Source organism: Lepidochelys kempii, chromosome 6 (assembly GCF_965140285.1).
Source record: "Lepidochelys kempii isolate rLepKem1 chromosome 6, rLepKem1.hap1, whole genome shotgun sequence".
Taxonomy (NCBI): Eukaryota; Metazoa; Chordata; order Testudines; family Cheloniidae; genus Lepidochelys; species Lepidochelys kempii.
In genome coordinates, this window is record NC_136385.1 from 67,146,036 (window position 1) to 67,167,630 (window position 21,595).

The window sequence follows — 21,595 nt, forward strand, 5'->3', positions numbered from 1 at the left end:
TAGAGGCGGGTTAAGGTTTCGTGGGGCCCTGGGCCAGACCAAGTGGGGGCCCCTCTTCACCCCTCCTTCCACCCACAGTCCCACCCACAGTCCCACCCCAATCTGTCCCTCCCTGCACCGCTCTGCTGTGTTCCACACACAATCAGCCCTATTCTGCTCCCCTCCCCCAGGAGCTCCACAACCTTGTTCCTTTCTGTCCCTCAATCCCCCCACTGCAGCCCCAACACCAGAGAAGCTCTGTGCCCTTCCCCCCTGCCATGGCCCCAGACCACACCTGGGAGTGAGAGCTCCCCTGGCTCTGAGGCCCGCAGCAGGGAGCTGGAGCTCCTCCAGTCCCAGGGCTATAGTTGTAGTTTGACTGCTATATTTGGGGGGGTGGGGGTAGGGGGGCAAAGCGCGCCCATACACACGCACACATGCACGCTGAAGCCAGTCCCCTTGGTTCACTGGCTCTCGCTTTCCGCCTACAGTGCTACCTGGGCTGCTGGTGCTGGGGGGGGACAGGATGGCGTAACAGGGGAGGCCCCAGCTGCTGCTGGCAATCACTCCTGCATCGGCAGCTGCAGCAATGTCCCTGTTCTGGTGTTGCTGCGGTTGCCTCCCTGCTGGAGCTGCTGGTGGCCCAGAGAATGCCACATGCTGGGCTCCTACTTCCCCCCACCCATTCCTGTATCCCCTTCTCTTCCCCATCTCCTTCCTCTCCCCTTCCCTTCCCCTCACCCCACCTCCCTTGCTCTGCATCCCTCCTACCTCTCTGCAGGCACTCACGGTTGTAGAGGAAACAGGATAGCAGTAGGACCCAGGAGGTGGTGTCCAGCTGCTAAGGCAAGACCCAGAGCGTAAGGGAAAAGCTGCTCCGTCCACTCCCTGTGAGCTGAAACATGCCGGGGAGCAGGGTCGGGTTGCAGGGGCACCCATTTTTCCAGAGTCCCCCAGTTGGCCAGGGCCCTGGGGCCCATCGGCCCAGTGGCTAATCCGCCACTCTGGAGGAGGACCGGAATATTCTACAAAATGACCCTGAAAACTGGAATAATAGAAATGAGATGAAATTTAATAGTGCAGAGTGCAAGGACATGCCTTTATGGACTAACTGCAAGAATTTTTGCTATTAGCAGGGGATCTATCAGTTGGAAGTGACAGAGGAAGAGAAAGACCTGGGTCTACTGGTCGATCACAAGATGACTAAGAGTCACCAATGTGATGTGGCTGTGAAAAAGGCTAATGCAATCCTAGGATGCATCAGGCGAGGTATTTCCAACAGAGACAGGGAAGCGTTAGTATCATTGTACAAAACACTGGTGAGACGTCATCTGGAATACTCTGTGCACAGTTCCAGTCTCCCATGGTTGAGATAGATGAATTCAAATTGGAACTGGTGCAGAGAAGGGCTACTAGGATGATCAGAGGAATGGAAAACCTATCTTATGAGAGGAGACTCAAGGAGCTTGGTTTGTTTAGCCTAACAAAACAAAGGCTGAGGGGAGATATGGTTGCTCGCTATAGATACATTAGGAGGGATAAACACAAAAGAGAGGAGTTATTGAAGTTAAGGGCCAATGTTGGCACCAGAACAAATGGATATAAACTGGCAATCAACAAGTTTAGGCTTGAAATTAGATGAAGGTTCCTAATCATCAGTGGAGTGAAGATCTGGAACAGTCTTTCAAGGGAAACAGCAGGGACAAAAAACCCAAATGGTTTCAAGACTGAGGTTGGTAAGTTTGTCGAGGGGATGGTATGATGAGATAGGCTACATGCCATCGTAGACAATCTGCAACTGCTAGAAGTAAATCTCTCCAACAGCCAGAGATGAGACAATAGATAGGGAGGGCTCTGAATTACTACAGTAAATTATTTCCCAGATATCTGGTTGGTGGGTCTCATTGATACACTCAGGGTCTAACTGACTGCCATATTTGAGGTTGGGAAGGAATTTTCCCCCAGGTCAAGTAGGCAATAGAGCCCCACGGTCTCTGCCATTCTCTGATGCTTGGGTCACTTGCTCTTTGAATTAGAGTAAATGGTGAATTCTCTGTAACTTGAAGTCTTTAAATCATTATTTGAGGACTTCAGTAACTCAGCTGAGATTATGGGTTTATTGCAGGAATGGGTGAGTGAGGTTCTGCGGCCTATAATGTGCAGGACATCAGATTAGATGATCACGATGGTTTCTTCTAGCCTTAAAGACTGAATCTATGAGCTCTAACACAAATCTATACAATAACATTATCAAGAGAGATGAAGTGAGGTTTATTTGTTTCCTTTTAAATGTTCATTATATAGAGGTCGTTCCTATCAATTCATGGTAGGGTGCAGCATCCCTGTGAACATGGAGGACTTTAAAGTTAACTTTTCACCTTGCCCTTTGTTGATGAAATGGATCAATTGGAATTAATTGTTCCTGAGATCTCTAAATCCTTTGCTCTCCCCATTACATTCCTTCCTTCTCACCACAAGGACAAAAGGTTTCAGAAAATCACAGAATAATTATCTCCAGTTGGTCAATTTCACTGCAGAGGTAAAAGTTGAAGAGTTCAACTTTAATTCCTTTTGGTTTGGAAGCATACTGTTAAATTTTAAACACACTTTTAAACTGATTTTCTCTCTCTCTCTCTCTCTCTCTCTCTTTCCTTCTCTTTCTTTTCTTCTGTCTTTTTTTTTTGGTAACCTCACTGTTATCTGTAATACCGTCCTACAAGCTTGATAATAAGCTTTATTAAAAAAAAAAACACACTCGTTGTCAAAGTAAGTATTCTTCAAAATGTCCTTTTCTAAATGCTATAGATGATTCACATTTTTCCTTCTATAATAGTAGCACCAGAAGCTCCAATTGGGATTGGGGACCCACTGTGCTATGCACTGTACAAACAGACGGTTCCTGATCTGAAAAATTTAAGAAAAACTACACATTTAAATAATTTTAAAATTTAATTCTCACAATTGATGGTTTTGTTTACTGTTTGCAGATCACTAAGACTGGACACTGAACTTGGACTAATTAGAGTGAATTCATTTTCTGCCTCTAAAGCACTAACATAATCCTGTTGTACCACGTGTACCAACGGACACCACCACCACATGTAATTTAAAAAAAGTTCTTAACACATTCCTAGTTACATAAAGGTTTTTTGGTTTTTTTTTTTGGCTGGTTTAAAAAACACAAACCAACAGAGAGCCCCTTCTCACTCAACCCCTAAATTAACATTTGAGCCTAAAGCAAATTGACCTTTAAGTGACAATTTCATTATAGATAAGCTCATCATTCCCTTAACTTTGGTTAGGCATATATCCACCAGCCCAACTGGTGGACATATTAAGTCACTCCATTGTAATACACTGATGGAGACTTCGTCCCCCCTTTTTATACTGATCATAGTAAGCAGATGTTCTACAAGGGCAGTAACAGAGCTGCTGCAGTTTATGTTCACTTTTCTGACAGTACATGAGAACTCCACCCCCATTCACTGAGCATCCTTCATTTTTGGTGACGGACATCCCCTTGTCCTTACTATCCTCTAATGCTGTCTCCACTTAGTCTGCTGCCACACTCAATCACCCAGCGTTTCTCTTACACTTACTAGAGAGCTCAGTGCTACTACGGAGAAGGGGAAGGCGGAAAAGGGAAGGCAAAGGGACCTGCTGGTGCATTCCAGGAAAACAGAGGAAACAGGGTAGGGAGTAGCCGGGCGACAGCTGCTTCAGTGACTCCAATGACTATTTGTAGCAGAGACCATAAAGTATATGGAAGGCAGATAGCTTTTAAGTGAGCCAGCCACCAGCTGTGTTTCTTTTCCCCTGGCCTTGCATCAGTTCCAGACACACTGAGAACTCCTGCAATGGGGAGGGGGCAAATCAGGGTACAACAGCTCTATCTACTTGAGCTTCTCTTCTCACTGATCCATCCTCTGAAGCTATTTTCATTTTGTTTTTTTTTACTGTTGCTCTTGCCTGTTGACAATCCCTATGGTCTCAAGATCAGAGCCTGGGGAGGACAGAGATTAGAGGCTCCATGTGTCACAATCTGGTCACTGATACTGCAGGCCATATGGTGCAGGCCAAATCCAGTACATTTTAAGTGTATGTGTGTAATTGACACCTAGAACAGCACTGCAAAATTTAGTGCCATACCAACTAAATCAATTAAGTGGGAAACTTGTATGATTGGTGATAGAAATAGGTCAATACCATTACTAGCATGATTATGTCAAGAGACCCCTAAAAACACAGGCATACTGACATTTCTAAAAGCTTCCCGATTACATGATGAGCTGACCTAATTCCCTACAAAGAGTCAAATTGGGCTGACAGATGTACCTTGTGCTCCAGTATCTGAAATATAATTTTTTTTAAAAATGTAAGTCTCTAGCCCTTGTGGTTGTGACCAAAACCTTGAAAAGATGACCATCGTGTAACCAATACTGATGTTTGCTTGAATTTTCAGGCAGCTTGAAACAATAGCTCTGAGAATGTGAACTGCCTCTTCCATATTATTTGGGTGTTGACATATAAGCCTAATGATAATGTATTTGTCATGATTGTTAACAATTTCATTGCCAGGTGACACATGGAAAAATGGAGAGGAACTACCATATTATGGAAAATCTTCAGTATTTGTGACTGGACTCTCATTTTGATGTCACAAGCGGACAAGGTTTAGGTGTGGACACAGCATGGAAGAGTACTACAACCTATTTTGTTCCCATTCCAACCCCTTTATGTACATATTAAAAATGCCAGTAAAAGAAACCAACACACAAAGATGATACTGTTTAGGCCGTGAAACTAGACAAGATCACAGTCCAAGATCACATGAGAGTGGAATGTTTTTCCCTGTTTACCTTCTCTTTGGCCCTGAGCTGATCAAACATCTCCTGGATCTCATGTTTCCAGTCTTCCTGCAAGGAGTGGAAGGAATCTTTGGGCATTTCAAAGAAGCCAGACTCCTCTATGGTAGTGAGCTGGTCTAGTATATTGGCGAAAGATGGTCGTGAGTGTGGGTCAGAATTCCAACAGTCTAAAACAGGACAAAAGCAAGCAAGTTGTTAAACATCAGAATAAGGAGGTTAGAGACTAAGCAGGTGGCAAGTTGTGTTTACTCCTTCTGACTGGCTAAGAATTGTGCATTATCACATTTTTGTTACCCGGCCTCTCCCATCCCCCAACCTCATCCTCATGTCTTCTCTTGTAGACTACGCTCTTTGGGGCAGGGACTCCCTTTTTAAATATGTCCTGATTTGGTGGCTTCTAAATGCTACTGAAATATAAATATTAAATAAATAAAATACTGTTAGAGACTGACTCAGTTTATAGATAACTACACTACCAAGCTTGTTAAAAACCACACAGCATAAATATTTTCCCCAAATACTTTGCTTAAAACTCTAAGTGGTTATAGAACAGAGACTGATTTTGCTGTTGAGAGCATAGCTCGGCATAGAGAAGCAAGGGTTAGTATAAGCTTCTTCTGCACTTTACTGCAGAGTTAATTGGGTGAATGGTACTTAAATTAGCCTAGACTGGGGTGAGCAGCCACAATACAAAGCCATACCCAAGTTACTGTGTCCTCATTGGTGCTGTGCTCCCCCATTTGTGCTGCTAGGACTTAGAATAATAGAATATCAGGGTTGGAAGGGACCTCAGGAGGTCATCTAGTCCAACCCTCTGCTCAAAACAGGACCAATCCCCAATTTTTGCCCCATATCCCTAAATGGCCCCCTCAAGGATTGAACTCACAACCCTGGGTTTAGCAGGCCAAAGCTCAAACCACTGAGCTATCCCTCCCCCCAAGAAATGCAATTAGCACGTAAGGCCCTCACCAGGGGGGCCCCTACCACCAGGTATTAATATCTGTCCCCAGCCTCTCTGTGACTTCTGTGAGCATGTCTCATAGCTCTTTTTGCTGCAGTTAGCAGAGCACAGATTCTTTTCCAGTGAATTGTAGGAGAACTGATCTGTCCTGCACACAGAAGGAATTGTGAGAAGGCTTGAAGGACTATCAGCACTCTTGTGATTTAGCCTGCAACCTCACTGCAAAGTGAGCAGGTTACCAGTTTGAGTGAAAGCAAAGCTGGGCTCTAACCTATACCCCCAGATACGCCAGCTAGTTGAGGTTGAAAGAACCACTTAACTCAGCTAAGAGGGCTGAGTGTGTGGATGAAAGGGAGGTGAGGGGCAACAACTGAGTAAGATCCTGAGCTAACCTTGCAGTGAAAAATATATCCTATACATCTTCAATTCTCATCTGCAATATACATGACACACTCGGTCATTGACACCAAGTTGTGCGGTGTTTGTTTGTTTTACATGAGCAAAGAACAAGCAACTTTCCCCACTTAATCTAAACCAGATTTGAGCTGCCACGTTTCAAAACGTGAACTCAAAATGCAGTAACTTGTTCTATTATATAGCTCCCAAAATACAGAATTTAAGGCACCATCTTACCACAACATGTACAATTCTTAGCAGCTCCTAACAGGCAATAGTATAAAAAAGATGCTCAGGTACTATAGCAATGTGGGCCAGAGAGATTAAATAGAGAATGGTGTATAATAAAATCCCAAACTCTTAAATTACCAAGATCCTGCTTTTAAAGATACCATCATGTTAAGTGGAGGATCTGAAACTCTCATGATGAGGAAAATCCCAATCATTCCACCCCCTTACCTCAAATGTAGGCCCCCTTTCTCAGCAAATGTTAATTGCTCATTCTACATTTTGTCTCCTAGTGCAGTCTTCATAGATTCCTGCCTGAGTCATACACTTATTCCCTTTAATGCTAGAGAACTCCTTCATGCCAAGCCCCAACAAGAAGTCAGATAGGAAAGGCCTATCACATGACCATAGTCCCAGATGTGGCAGAGTACAACAACCTCAATCCCCCAGTTGCAGATACAGATGCTGTAATGCAGAGGGCCTTCCCAATGTGTAAATGTAACCATCCCTTTTAACCAGTACCTGGAGGGGCTGAAGCACAGGCTTCCCACATGACCAAGAGAAGTTGTGCAAGAAAGTGGGATATTGCCTGCTTTTTTTTTCTCCCCCATAAAAAGGGAAGTTTAGAACATTCTAAGAACATTAACATTCTACTGATGCTTTATAATTTTAAAATTGCCAGTTAGATTAGAAGACATCATGAGCCAAATTCATCTCTGCAATAATTCTATTCATTTAACAGTTACACCAGGGATTAGTCTGAACTCCTATTTCTTATCCCTTTTGACTCTGCTGGGATCCTGATTTTGTATTTTTTTTATTTTGAAATTATTGCAATTCTCCATTTGGGAATTTTGATACAGTAACTCCTTGCTTGACATTGTAGTTATGTTCCTGAAAAAATGTGACTTTAAGCAAAACGATGTTAAGCAATTGTAATGTATCCAATTTCCCCATAAGAATTAATGTAAATAGGGGGGTTAGGACAAAAGACTATATATTATATACACACACTGTGATAGACCCAGGCCAGTTGGGTACAGCAAAGTAGCCTTATTGGGATCCAGGAAGTGGGCGGGCTTTGCTAAAGGATCACCCCCCAGCCTAAGGGGGGGTCTCCACAGGACCTGGAAAACCAAGTAATTACAGGGGACAACTAATGAACAACAGGGACAGGAGTGCGGTCAAAGGGTCAAACGAAGGGAACCGGACGGGGACACCGAGCAGAGGACCCCGGACAGCGCCCACTACAGCAAAGTAGCCCTATTGGGATCCAGGAAGTGGGCGGGCGGAGCTCGTCCACTACGAAAGGATCCCCCTCAGCCTAAGGGGGGATCCACAGGACCTGGGAAGCCAACTAATTACGGGGGACAACTAATGAAAAACAGGGACGGGAGTGTGGTCAAAGGGTCAAACGAAGGGAACTGGACGGGGACACCGAGCAGAGGACCCCGGACAGCGCCCACTACAGCAAAGTAGCAGAAGGCAGATATACTGGCCACTGGATTAACAGTTTTCCATTCCCTGACTGACCAGAGCAGGGGCTACTCCAGGCTAATAAGAACACCTGACTCCAATTAACCTGCAAAGAGTCAGGTGAGGCCATTAGGCTAATGTGACCACCTGACTCTAATTAAGGCCCCTCTGATACTGTAAAAGGGCTCACTCCAGTCAGGCAGAGGAGAGCAAGTGCAGATGAAGTGCTGGTTAATGAAGACACTCTCAAGTCATTGGTAAGGGAAAAGTAGGAGAGCTGTGGGGAAGTGACCCAGGGAAATGTAGCAACTCTGGCAGTGAAAGATTGGCTGCCAACAGCTACTACCATTAGGGTCCCTGGCCTGGAACCTGGAGTAGAGGGCGGGCCCCGGTTCCCCCCCCAACCCGCCATTACAGAAACACCTCCTGGGAGGGGAAAACAGGCCCCTGTCAGGAGAGGAGGCTAAACTGTTTTGGTATAAGGCCGTAGGAGCAACAGAAACTGTGGGAATTCTCTCACCAGCCTCCTTGCTGGCTTATGATGAAAAGGGCTCAGTAGACTGTATCCCCTGGCGCTAGAAAGAGAAGGGCTATGTGGAGGGTTGCAGTGAGCCTCTGAAGCTAGCATAAACTGCCTGGAAGTGTGGGACCTATGGGGACAAAGTCGGAGCTCTGCCACAACGCATACACACAGTATAAGTTTTAAACAAAATTTAATACTGGTACACAGCGATGATGATTGACGCTTGGTTGAGGTGGTGAAGTCAGAGGGTGGGATATTTCCCCAGTGGATGCCTTACTGCTAAATGATGAACTAGCAATTGGCTGAGCCCTCAAGGGTTAACTCATTGTTGTTAGTTAATGTAGCCTCACACTCTACAAGGCAGCACAAATGGAGGGAGGGGAGACAGGGACACACACACCATGTGTGTGAGAGAGAGAGAGACACGCATTGCTTCTTTAAGTAAGCTGACTCTCAAGTACTCTGCCTTTTTAAGTTAATCAGCAAGATGAGATGGCAGCTGCTGCGAGGAAGCTCTTCCCCCCCATCCTGACCCTGTCATGCATCCCCCTGCTCTGTGGAAGATGGGGTAAGTGGGGTGCAGGAGCAGGGGGGAAGGGGATACCCTGACATTAGCCCCCCCACCCCCCGGCACAGCAAGCAGGAGTCTGGGGGAGCAGCTCTGAGGCAGAGGGCAGGAGCAACACATGGCAGTTGGGGAGGGACAGCTGAACTACCAGCAATTGATAGCCTGCTAGGCAGCTGCCGCACAGGGAACTTAGGGGAACGGGGAGCTGATAGGGGGCTGCCGGTTCACGCTGGTTCCAAGCCCCCACGAGCTAGCTGCAACGGGCTCCTCTTCCTGCAAGCAGTGGACAAAGCAGGCGGCTACCAGACGACTTTATAAGGGAGAATTGCACAACTTTAAACGAGAATGTTCTTTAATTGATCAGCAATGTAACAAAACAACGTTAACTGGGACGACTAAGTGAGGAGTTATAGTACTGAGATTCTGTGCAGCAGGATGCTGTTCTTCAGACATCTGGGTCCCAAAAGCAACACAGAATGAAAATTTTTGTTTTTATGGCTCACAAGATGCCTCTTATATCTATGTGCAGAACCAGGGATGTCCAAAACTGCTTCGAAGCTTCCCTGATGCTGACCAATTAGTGATGATGGGTAATATAGAAAAATTGTCAAGGGCATAATTTGTCAAGGGCATAAAGTGCCCCTCTATCCCACTTTTTAAGCATAGCAAAGCAAACATGACTCTGTGTAAAACAAAGCACTGCAACCAGCCAAGTTCATGAGTGAGTGAGCTTGATAACTATGCAGGTGATCTATGGCTTTTATTTTCCCAGACCTAGAACTGTCATTATCTGCACTAATGAGGACAGTTGTAACTTGCCCTCTTCAGAGAAAAGATTTGTAAGTTCAGGTTTGTCATCTCAGTAAAGACCACCAGGGCAGTAACTCAAAAGCAAAATCAGCATTAGAGGAACCAGAGTTCACCAAGAAGGGAAATGGTGTTTTTGACAAACAATTTTGACGAAGGGGGAGGAAAGTGATTGCTTTCTTATTCCCTTATTCTATGGTATTGGGTTGAAATATTTCACACCTCCCAATATTTTCCACCCCACCAACAGCCATGTTTGATTTTAAGAAACACTGTCAGTATAAAATGCACTGAAACTATGACTGCTCGATGCTGTCATTAGCTCTTTTAGACTGAGCTTGTTGCACTGCATTCTTTGCGATGTACTTAAATTCACTGGCATACTATCAGATTCCCATTGATCGCATAGCATGTCCTGTGTATCTGACCAGGGGAATCTCAGTGAACAAGTTACATTGTTTCCATCCTTAGTGGCTACTATACTTTCAAGTGTGCATTTACAGTAGTTTCTTGGTAATCCCATCCACCCGACAAGTTGGTTACCCAATTTCGTAACCGGACTGTCACTTAAGGTCATAGTTGTAGTAATGCAGATGTATGTACTGTAGCTGCACTTCCATTGTTTGTAATCTTATGGCTCATGGTTTTAGCAAAACATTACACAGAATTCTAGATTTTTAATTGAACTGTGTTTGTAATCTGTATCAAAGGACAGAGAGAAACAAAAGTATTCCAGAAGCAGACAAACCTCTCAGTGACACCTATTTAAGTCAAAGGCAAGTCTATCCCACTAACAGGGGGAGTCAGATACTCTGGGTTTATTGCCAGCCCTGCCACTAACTCATTGGGTGACACTGAACAAGTCACTTCACCTCTCTATGCCTCCGTTTTCCCCCATCTGTAAAGTGGGGGTAATACTACCAGACTCACAGGAGGGTTGTGAGGTTTAATTCTGTAACAGTTGTAAAGCGCTATGAGAGCCTCAGCTGTAAGGCACAATATAGAAGTTCTAAGCATTCTTCTAGAATTCTATATACATATTTTGATAAAAATTAAGAATTGGTCTGGAGTGGATGGCTCAGGGGACGTTTGCAGAGTTAAAATAGCCAGAGAACCCATCGGGGCCATCACCTGAATTGCACCCTACAAAAGATTTTATTCCTTCCTTTGGTACTATATTCATACTATAACTCACCTCTGGAAACTGATTTTTTTTTTTTTTAAACAAACCTTCAACCACCTGGGGCTTTTCAGCGTGTCAGTCATGCTTAAATCCCCTTCCCCAAAATTTGAGTATGACATTACCAGATCGAGGGGGACACAGATGATGATTAGCACGAGAACTATATACACATTAAACCTCACAACCCTCCTTTGTGAGATAAGTGACCCATCAAAAGTCACATACCAGGCCCACTTCACCACTGGTGTACTGTAAGTACGCATTCATTTCAATTATTGTGTCAATACTGTAAGCAGGTACTATTCCATTGATTACAATTTACATTAATGTGGCCCACCAAGTCAACAGCACAGCACGAATAGAACTCTGACCTTCTGATCCCCAGCCAAGAGTTCAATCCACTAGACCAGTGGTCCACAAACTTTTTACCTCGCACCCCCCCCCTTACTCCTATCTGTGCCCCCAACCCCATGGAGCTGGGAGTGGGGCTGTGGTTCCGGGGAGAGGGGGGGTGAGGGGTGGGAGAGACACTGACAGGGGCAAGGGGACAGAGGCTGGGGCCGCATCTGGGGTCAGGAGCGGACCCTTGGCCAGGGGCAGAGGCTTACAGCTGCGGCTGGGTGCAGAGCCCCGGGACCTTGAGCAGAGGGCTGGCAGCTGTGGCTGGCGGCAAATCCCTGGGCGTGTGGCCAGGGAGTCACTCCCTCCCTGTGGGGGTTGGTGAGGGCCCCAGCCGTGCCCCTCTAAGGCAGTGCACCCCAGAGATTTAAGACCTCTGCACTAGACCATTCTGATTATAGAATAGTGATAATAGTATTAGCTAGCAATAGGCTCAAGCTGCAAAATTTGGAAGTAGACTTAGATTTCAAATACTCTAAATTTGGTTTCAGAGTAGCAGCCATGTTAGTCTGTATTCGCAAAAAGAAAAGGAGTACTTGTGGCACCTTAGAGACTAACATTTATTTGAGCATAAGCTTTTGTGAGCTACAGCTCACTTCATCAGATGCATTCAATGGAAAATACAGTGGGGAGATTTATATACACAGAGAACATGAAACAATGGGTGTTACAATACACACTGCAATGAGAGTGATCAGGTAAGGTGAGCTATTACCAGCAGGAGAGCAGGGGTAGGGAGGGAGAACCTTTTGTAGTGATAATCAAGGTGGACCATTTCCAGCAGTTGACAAAAACGTCTGAGGAACAGTGGGGGGTGGGGGGCAGAATAAACAAGGGGAAATAGTTTTACTTTGTGTAATGACCCATCCACTCCCAGTCTCTATTCAAGCCTAAGTTAATTGTATCCAGTTTGCAAATTAATTCCAATTCAGCAGTCTCTCCTTGGAGTCTGTTTTTGAAGTTTTTTTGTTGAAGAATTGTCACTTTTAGGTCTGTAATCGAGTGACCAAAGAGATTGAAGTGTTTGCCGACTGGTTTTTGAATGTTATAATTCTTGACATCTGATTTGTGTCCATTTGTTCTTTTACGTAGAGACTGTCCAGTTTGACCAATGTACATAGCAGAGGGGCATTGCTGGCACATGATGGCATACATCACATTGGTAGATGTGCAGGTGAATGAGCCTCTGATAGTGTGGCTGATGTGATGAGGCCATATGATGGTGTCTCCTGAATAGATATGTGGACACAGTTGACAACGGGCTTTGTTGCAAGGACAGGTTCCTGGGTTAGTGGTTCTGTTGTGTGGTGTGTGGTTGCTGGTGAGTATTTGCTTCAGGTTGGGGGGCTGTCTGTAGGCAAGGACTGGCCTGTCTCCCAAGATCTGTGAGAGTGATGGGTCGTCCTTCAGGATAGGTTGTAGGTCCTTGATGATGCAGTGGAGAGGTTTTAGTTGGGGGCTGAAGGTGATGGCTAGTGGCGTTCTCTTATTTTCTTTGTTGGGCCTGTCCTGTAGTAGGTGACTTCTGGGTACTCTTCTGGCTCTGTCAATCTGTTTCTTCACTTCAGCAGGTGGGTATTGTACTTGTAAGAATTCTTGATAGAGATCTTGTAGGTGTTTGTTTGGAACCCCAACCTGGGGTATTGTATCTGCTACCCAAGATCCATAAACCTGGAAATCCTGGACACTTCATCACCTCAGGCATTGGCACTCTGACAGCAGGATTGTCTGGCTATGTAGACTCCCTCCTCAGGCCCTACGCTACCAGCACTCCCAGCAATCTTCGAGACACCACTGACTTCCTGAGGAAACTACAATCCATCGGTGATCTTCCTGATAACACCATCCTGGCCACTATGGATGTAGAAGCCCTCTACACCAACATTCCACACAAAGATGGACTACAAGCCGTCAGGAACAGTATCCCCGATAATGTCACGGCAAACTTGGTGGCTGAACTTTGAGACTTTGTCCTCACCCATAAATATTTCACATTTGGGGACAATGTATACCTTCAAATCAGCGGCACTACCATGGGTTCCTGCATGGCCCCATAGTATGCCAATATTTTTATGGCTGATTTAGAACAATGCTTCCTCAGCTCTCGCCCCCTAATGTCCCAACTCTACTTGTGCTACATTGATGACATCTTCATCATCTGGACCCATGGAAAAGAAGTCCTTGAAGAATTCCACCATGATTTCAACAATTTCCATCCCACCATCAACTTCAGCCTGGACCAGTCCACACAAGAGATCCACTTCCTGGACACTATAGTGCTAATAAGCGATGGTCACAAACACCACCCTATACCGGAAACCTACTGACCGCTATGCCTACCTACATGCCTCCAGCTTTCATCCAGACCACACCACACGATCCATTGTCTACAGCCAAGCTCTACGATACAACTGCATTTGCTCCAACCCCTCAGACAGAGACAAACACCTACAAGATCTCTATCAAGCATTCTTACAACTACAATACCCACCTGCTGAAGTGAAGAAACAGATTGACAGAGCCAGAAGAGTACCCAGAAGTCACCTACTACAGGACAGGCCCAACAAAAAAAATAACAGAACGCCACTAGCCATCACCTTCAGCCCCCAACTAAAACCTCTCCACCGCATCAAGGACCTACAACCTATCCTGAAGGATGACCCATCACTCACAGATCTTGGGAGACAGGCCAGTCCTTGCTTACAGACAGCCCCCCATCCTGAAGCAAATACTCACCAGCAACCACACAACAGAACCACTAACCCAGGAACCTATCCTTGCAACAAAGCCTGTTGTCAACTGTGTCCACATATCTATTCAGGAGACACCATCATAGGGCCTCATCACATCAGCCACACTATCAGAGGCTCGTTCACCTGCACATCTACCAATGTGATGTATGCTATCATGTGCCAGCAATGCCCCTCTGCTATGTACATTGGTCAAACTGGACAGTCTCTATGGAAAAGAATAAATGGACACAAATCAGACGTCAAGAATTATAACATTCAAAAACCAGTCGGAGAAAACTTCAATCTCTTTGGTCACAAGATTACAGACCTAGAAATGGCAATTCTTCAATAAAAAAACTTCAAAAACAGACTCCAAGGAGAGACTGCTGAATTAGAATTAATTTGCAAACTGGATACAATTAACTTAGGCTTGAATAGAGACTGGGAGTGGATGGGTCATTACACAAAGTAAAACTATTTCTCCTTGTTTATTCCGCCCCCCACCGTTCCTCAGACGTTATTGCTGGAAATGGCCCACCTTGATTATCACTACAAAAGGTCCCCCCACCCTCCGCTCTCCTGCTGGTAATAGCTCACCATAAGTGATAACTCTTATTACAGTGTGTATGGTAACACCCATTGTTTCATGTTCTCTATGTATATAAATCTCCCCACTGTATTTTCCACAGAATGCATCTGAGGAAGTGAGCTGTAGCTCACGAAAGCTTATGCTCAAATAAATTTGTTAGTCTCTAAGGTGCCACAAGTACTCCTTTTCTTTTTTCTCAATGTGGTGGTATTTGGATCTGGGGGTTTGGTGTAAGCTCATCACCCACAATCAAGACACGAACATCCCCTTCCCCTCTTCACAAAGGCTTTTATTTCTGTAGCCTAGAGGTCTTCTGATACAGTAACTGTCATAGCAGACAGTCTGGCTTCTGTAATAACACGGTCCACTGAGTAAAGCCATCTAATTCTGTGGTCTGAGCTACTGAAACTTACAAAAACGGGCACTCATCAAAAGCACTCGAGAAAAATATATTAACATTCTCTCTCCCACTGCAATTGGCTCTTACCTTCCATGAGTTTGGCAAAAGGTTCCGGGCATGTGGATGGGATCGGAAGGGCAAGTTTATTCATGGCAACTCCGTATGCTACTGCTAGACCATCAATTCCTCGGAATGGTACCTCCCCAGTTAGCAGTTCCCAAAGGAGCACACCGTAACTATTGGGAGAGAGACAGAAAGTGTGTGTTTGGCTATAACAAACACTTTAATAAACCTCAAGCTGAAACAGGGCATATGGCTCTCATTTATCAAGACTGCCCCACACATAAAGGATACTAAATAAATACATTTACAAACAAAGAAAAAATTTAAATGGACTAGTACACATCTGTAGAGAGACCACCTGATTTTGTGGGATGTTTGCCCAGAATTAATCTGTGCAGCCCCCTCTTCCTGAATTTAGCGGTTCTGTTTTGGCATCCTCCCTTTCCCCTGAGGATGTGACAGGGCTCCTGATTTGTCAAAGTTTACAAAAGCACAGTCAATCTAGCAACAATTTGGGTTTCACTCTTTTTAAATAAACAGTTTACCCTTTTCATTTTGAGCAGCAAATATTTTTTTTTTAATTGTGCAAAAGTTTCTTAATTCCACCATCTAAACTTTCTAAGACTATTTTGCTACATGCTCTATTTTATGTGGATCTGTACTAAGACTGGACATTTTTTCTTTGGACAGAATTTAGTCTTCCAAGTATTTTTACTGTGCTCATTACTATCGTTTTCAAGTACTTAAATTCCAAATCACACCTTGATGGATTTCTGCACCTCTCCATCCCCCAAAAGGAAATAGCTTTTATATGCTTGTATTGATTTGGGATGGCTAGGTCAAAGAAGTGGCTAGGCTATACTTTTTGCCCTGAAGGCAGAGCAATTTGTGGTCTTTCTGATCACTCTGGTTCACAAGCCTGTAGAAGTAACTTCTGTGGCAATTTAACGATATGGACTGATTTATGATTAAATGTGGTGCTCCAGAAATAAGTATTTTGTTATACCACTCCTGCAAAATACTTGAGTACTGATTATTTGGGGGATGAGTGGGAGGGATGCTAGCTCTTTCCTGTAATATGCTACTGAACCTTAAAGAAGGATGTGTAGTGACATAACCCACCCAACAACCTAACTGGGGAGAGGGGGTAATAAGCCTACCAAATTATGTTTTTGCATAAATTTCATATAACTGCATACACTCAGGTACAAAACTTCAAAACCACATGCCACTCCATTTTAAAGTTATGCTGTTACAAAAATGCAATGTGGAGAGCTGATTGTGTTTATGGGGAGCAGAGGGCTAGCTAGGTGTCATGTATATAAATCTAAAAATAAGTATGTACATTGACATGCCATACTTTCAGTATTAGTCCTGTTCTCTTTTTCATGACAATAAGCCCCATGCAATGGGAAGGAGGAATGCCCATTAGTACTACCCTAGTTTAATTTCCATAAGAAATGCAGAAAGTCAAGCAGTTTTCAACAATACTGTGTTCTTAGACACCAATAATTACATCTTAAGGTCTTAGACTTGAGTCTGGAATTTAAAATAAATAAATAAAGCCATTACCATTTATTCCTGCTAAGAAGTGTTTTTCTGACAAAAATTCCAGCATGGTCCCTAGTAGTCGGCCTAACAAATCTCAGAATGCAATGTGGATAGCTCAGAAATGTGAGGGGGTTTTCAGAAAAAGGGGAGAAAAATATTTTCTTTGAATTAAGTCTTGTGAGAGAGTCTGGGTAATCTACATCTGGATCCTTTAAATTATGAGAGAAGTTAGGGAAACAGAAGAGGAGGACTTTAAAAACACTATCAGGCCCTGCCTTCTTTGTTGTTTTAAATACAAATGATTTTCTGATTTCCTATGAAATCCTTCTGCAATAAACCTTGAAACAGGTATCGGGGGGTGGGGGGGAAGCAGGTCTAGTAGTAGAAAGGGCAATATGGCAGTGGAAAGAGGGGAAAATAGACTTGGCAGGTCTGTAGGGGTGTGAGGGAGTGTTCATCACACACCCTAGTGATTAATAGAGGCCTTGGGGGCCTGCCACACCTCCTCCCAGAAAGGAGCAGGGGAGGTGAGTCCTCCTAGCAGCCTAGGGAAGCTGCACAGGAAGCAGCCAATTGGAGGGAGACTGCATGGAGCAGCCAATCGGGGCTCAGACAGCTAGTACCAAAGGAATATAGGGCAGAGAAGAGTGAGTTACTGAGGGGAGCCCAAGGAGTGAGAACTGTGCTCCCAGCAAGATGCAACAAAGGTAGCACCTTGGACAGAACAGTTGCTGGCAGGGACCAGGGGAACAAGGAGATTCTGGCTGGCTGCTGAGACTTACTGGCTGAATGCCCTGAGAAGAGGGAGAAGGTGCTGGGGCCAAGGGGAAGTGGTCCATGGAAATGAAGCACCACTGAAGGAAGTTAAGGAGACCCAGTTCGGGGCTGCTATCTGCAGGGTCCCTGGGTCAGGACCCAGCGTATTAGGTGGGCCCAGGTCCCCTAATTCACTTCATTCCACTGGGGAAATGGCTTGACTACTGAACAGTAGTACCCATCCTGGAAGGAGGAAATACAGATGGCCGAGTCATGAAGAGGACTTGGACTGAGAAGATGACGGGAGAGGCAATCACCTGGAGAGGGTGCACTGGCTGGCAGAACTAATCCCCATGATGGTCTGCAGGAGGCACCACTGTAGTCAGTGGACCTCGTCACAGGGGGTCTGAAAAATCTGACTTAGCAGCAGCTGTACTGGGTTTTGAATATTAACCATTATCTATGATGTTACCACAAGAACGAGTACTCCCACAAGAGGCACTTCTGCCAGCAGTGGTGACATACCAGCTAACCAGTGTTTGATGCTGCAACTTTATTTATGGAAGTTCAGCTTTTAGAGGTTTTCCCCCATACTGTGGTTAAGGAAAGGCTTGGCCGTGAAACACCATCCCAGACCTTATCCCCAGGCAAGCTGGCACCCATGTTTGGAAAAACCTGAAGTGTCTTGAACCAAGTAGATGTGTCTGTACCGGACATCTATTGACACTAAAGAGCATGTCATACAACTAGGTCCTACTGTACATGAACTGATGTACCATTCATAATTTACTGTTTATTTAACATTCATTCAGAAACATCCCACAGCACTTTTCAAATTATAGCTATTACTTCATCTACTACTGAAATACCTCTGGAATGAAAGAGGGCAGCCACTTATCGCTGACAGCAACACAAAAGAAGGGAAGGAAGCACCAAATCCGATTTAAGCCATAAGGGAAATTTTTAAGTGATGTGAAGTTGGAATATGAATCATGTCCTGCTTTTTATTTAGCAACTGATGTGACATAATACATTAGAAGGCAATATCAACCCAACATACCATACACTGTTCTGTCATGTCATTCAGTCTTATGAGACAGATGCAGAGGTTTAAGGTGATAGTATCAAGAGGTTCAACAGGACATTGTCTAAGAAGTAGTCTGTCTCTCTTGTATCTCTGAAGGAGCAGCTCCAGCAACAGATCATACATTCGTCTTTTTTCCTCATCCAGGAGTAGCAGCAGAATGAAATTTACCAGGTCCCTCAACAGTCTCATTCTGCAGCCGCTGCTTCTATGAATGCTGCAGGGCAAGCATTATGAACATGATACTCTCTCTGCAGGGAAGTTTCAAAAAGCAGAGGGGATGGGCAAATATGGGATTCCAGCAATCTGGTGCCGAGTTTAAATGCTTGCAGGAGACATGATTTTGATTCCTGCTCCCAATCCTGTCACCATTTCTTCTGTAGGGTGCTCAGAATTCTCTGGAGATAATGTTCTCAGCCCCAAATGGTAAGGGAAAGCTGCACTTTTCCAACCAATTAAGAAGTGATAATGACAGATATTGAACACACAGTGTCTTTCAGCCCCTCTCATGCAGAAGGTTGGTGGTCACAAAACAGAAACCAGAGGGTGGGAGAGGTTAACACACTGAAAGGAAAAACAGCAGGAGAGACTCTCTATCCCCACTAAGGAGATAGAGAAGGAGATGAGGCCCAGATCTTTTTACAGCATTCTGGAGTGTTGTTTGGACTTTAATTACAAGAGGAACCACATGATACTGACTGTACACCCAAGTGAACCAACATTTGTATGAATAATTAATCATCTCCTAGTAATCCAGTAATCCTTTAAGACATTCAACATCAAGTTCAATCCTACTCAGTGGATTTTCAGAGAGTTGGAGGGGCTATGTGATACTGCCACCTTCCCTGACGTCTCTGAACTTATTCAAAGGTCTTAATTCCTCCTCTGGTTTTTAATTTTTAAATGTCAGTAGTGCTCTGTTTTCCTTCTCTGCCTCCCTCAAGGGTCTGCACTTAACATGAAAAAGGAATTTCCCCCCCTCCCAACAAGTAACAGCAAAGTCAGACAGGGGATCCAAAGGATGGAACCCCACAGCCAAGTTCCTTCACCTTCCTAATGTAAAACCCACCTGGAAAACAAATCATTTCTATCAAGAATGAAATCTTACTTCATTTTTAAAAAGTACTAATTATAATTTAGTGCTGACAAATAGTACTGGACTGAGCCCGGGAGACTGTTTATCCTCAGAACAGGTATAGCATGAAGTGCCAGCTTCCCCCTCCCAACCCTATGCTGACCTGGAGGGACCACCACTGAGGCTGAAAGGGGAGTTTAACTTCACTACTGAATTCTTGGCTTTTCTGTTAAGAATGCAAACAGAGGATAATTCGTGATTTTGAGACAGTAGCTGGACAGTGTTCATGAGATAAGCACCTATCAATTGGGATAGGAACTGCCTACCATGAACTCATTTCACCTAGATCGTTGCATGGTCTGTTTCAGTCACAACAGACTCGGCTGGATTCAAATTAGCATTCTAAAAGGTAAGAATAAGAATAATCTATATCCAATACCAGACTCTGAATCCTCTCAATCTGCTCGTCAGACACATCTAAATGGTTCCACTACTCTATTTCCACAGGTGAAAATTTTAAAATTCTGGGCAGATAATTGGTCTGAAGGTGCATCTTGTACATATTTAATTAAAGAGGCTAGGCGATATTGTGACATCACTTCCTGCATTATGGTAGTATCACTGACACAGAAAGAAAAAATTTATTGTAAAAAGTGTAAATGTATCAAAGTAAAGTACACACAGCGGTTAGAAGTTTCCATGAGAAAATGGAAAAAACCTTGTTACACCCCCATATGGCCTGCTGGTCTTGCACTTCTCCTCACTAATAAAATGGCTCTCTAGGAAGCGTTTACTTTGAGATTCCTCCCTTCCCCCACCAAAACCCATTTTTGGATGTTTCCAAAAAACAACTGAGCATTCCAGAAGCTGGGAGAAAGGAAAATGTACAGAGGAATAAATAGGGGTAATGTCCTATAAAACAAGATTTGAATATTGAAGTAGTTTGCTGGGCATGCCCCTTCCCAGGTGAGCTACATCCATGGATGAAAGGTGCTATACAAAAGCAAGGTATTCTAGATATCAGCAGAAACCACATCTACAAATAGAAAGGTATGGACATCCATTTTTAAAGTTTTTAGGAGTAGTGATGTTTGGTGTGTGGCAAACAACAGACAGGAATCACAGTTAAGTAGTTACAGGATCCAGCTGATATCTACTTACTGTGTGACCATGTACAAGTTGCAATCTCTGCACTTCATTTTCACCCTTTGCAAAGTGGAAATAAATACCTATTTTACCTGACAGGGCTGTTGTAAGAATTAAGTGTCTATAAAGTACATTGAGAGCCTCAGCTGGAGAGACTGTTCGTTATGTGTTTGTACAGCACTGTCTGTGACTGGGGCTCCTAGGTGCTACTGCAACATAAAAAAATAAAGTGAGACTAGTAAGGCATGCATTCTAGATAAGTGCAAATTATTGTTTACCAGCAGGCCTAACTAGGGCACTGGTGGCAGAAACCACTCCTCAGAATATTGCTGTGGCCTATAATAAGCATCTTCTCCAACAGCTACCTGTGCATTTGTACATCAAGGAGATGAGCTAGATAAGACCTCTGTCAAAAGGCTAGGACCCCCATTCAGACAGGAGCTCTTCCAATAAATTGAGAGACTTTTTGGGAAAGGTGTTGGGATAAAAGAGTTTGCATACCTCAGGAAGGGAGACAGCTAATTGTTGTTGTTCTTATAGAGATTAATTGTAAGGATGCTTATCACAGCCAGACTGGAATTTGGCTGATTAGCCAGGAGAGTGGTGTGGGGGAGAGACAGGTCTAAGAAGATAAAAAAAAGTCTATCCAGTCAAGGATTTGAACTGCATGCTTAGGTGGGAGGAGGAGTCTTTAATTGTGTCTGTTTGTGAAGAGGCTAATGCTCTCAAATGATAATATTGCCTGTGTGGCAATATTTGCTCCTCCATATGCGTATCTCAGACACCATGTAGCCAGGGCCCAATGCCTAAG

At 44.3% G+C, this 21,595-nt stretch overlaps 1 protein-coding gene across 1 annotated transcript in view; it reads right to left on the minus strand.

The window, feature by feature from the left end:
• MAP3K9 (mitogen-activated protein kinase kinase kinase 9) overlaps positions 1-21,595 on the minus strand; it is a 90,317-nt gene that overhangs the window by 25,435 nt on the left and 43,287 nt on the right. The window contains exons 4-5 of the mRNA XM_073348505.2: positions 15,197-15,345; positions 4,839-5,014 (exon numbers count right to left, since the gene is read on the minus strand). Of these exons, the coding sequence (XP_073204606.1) occupies positions 4,839-5,014; positions 15,197-15,345 (325 nt within the window). The remainder of the gene's footprint in view (positions 1-4,838; positions 5,015-15,196; positions 15,346-21,595) is intronic.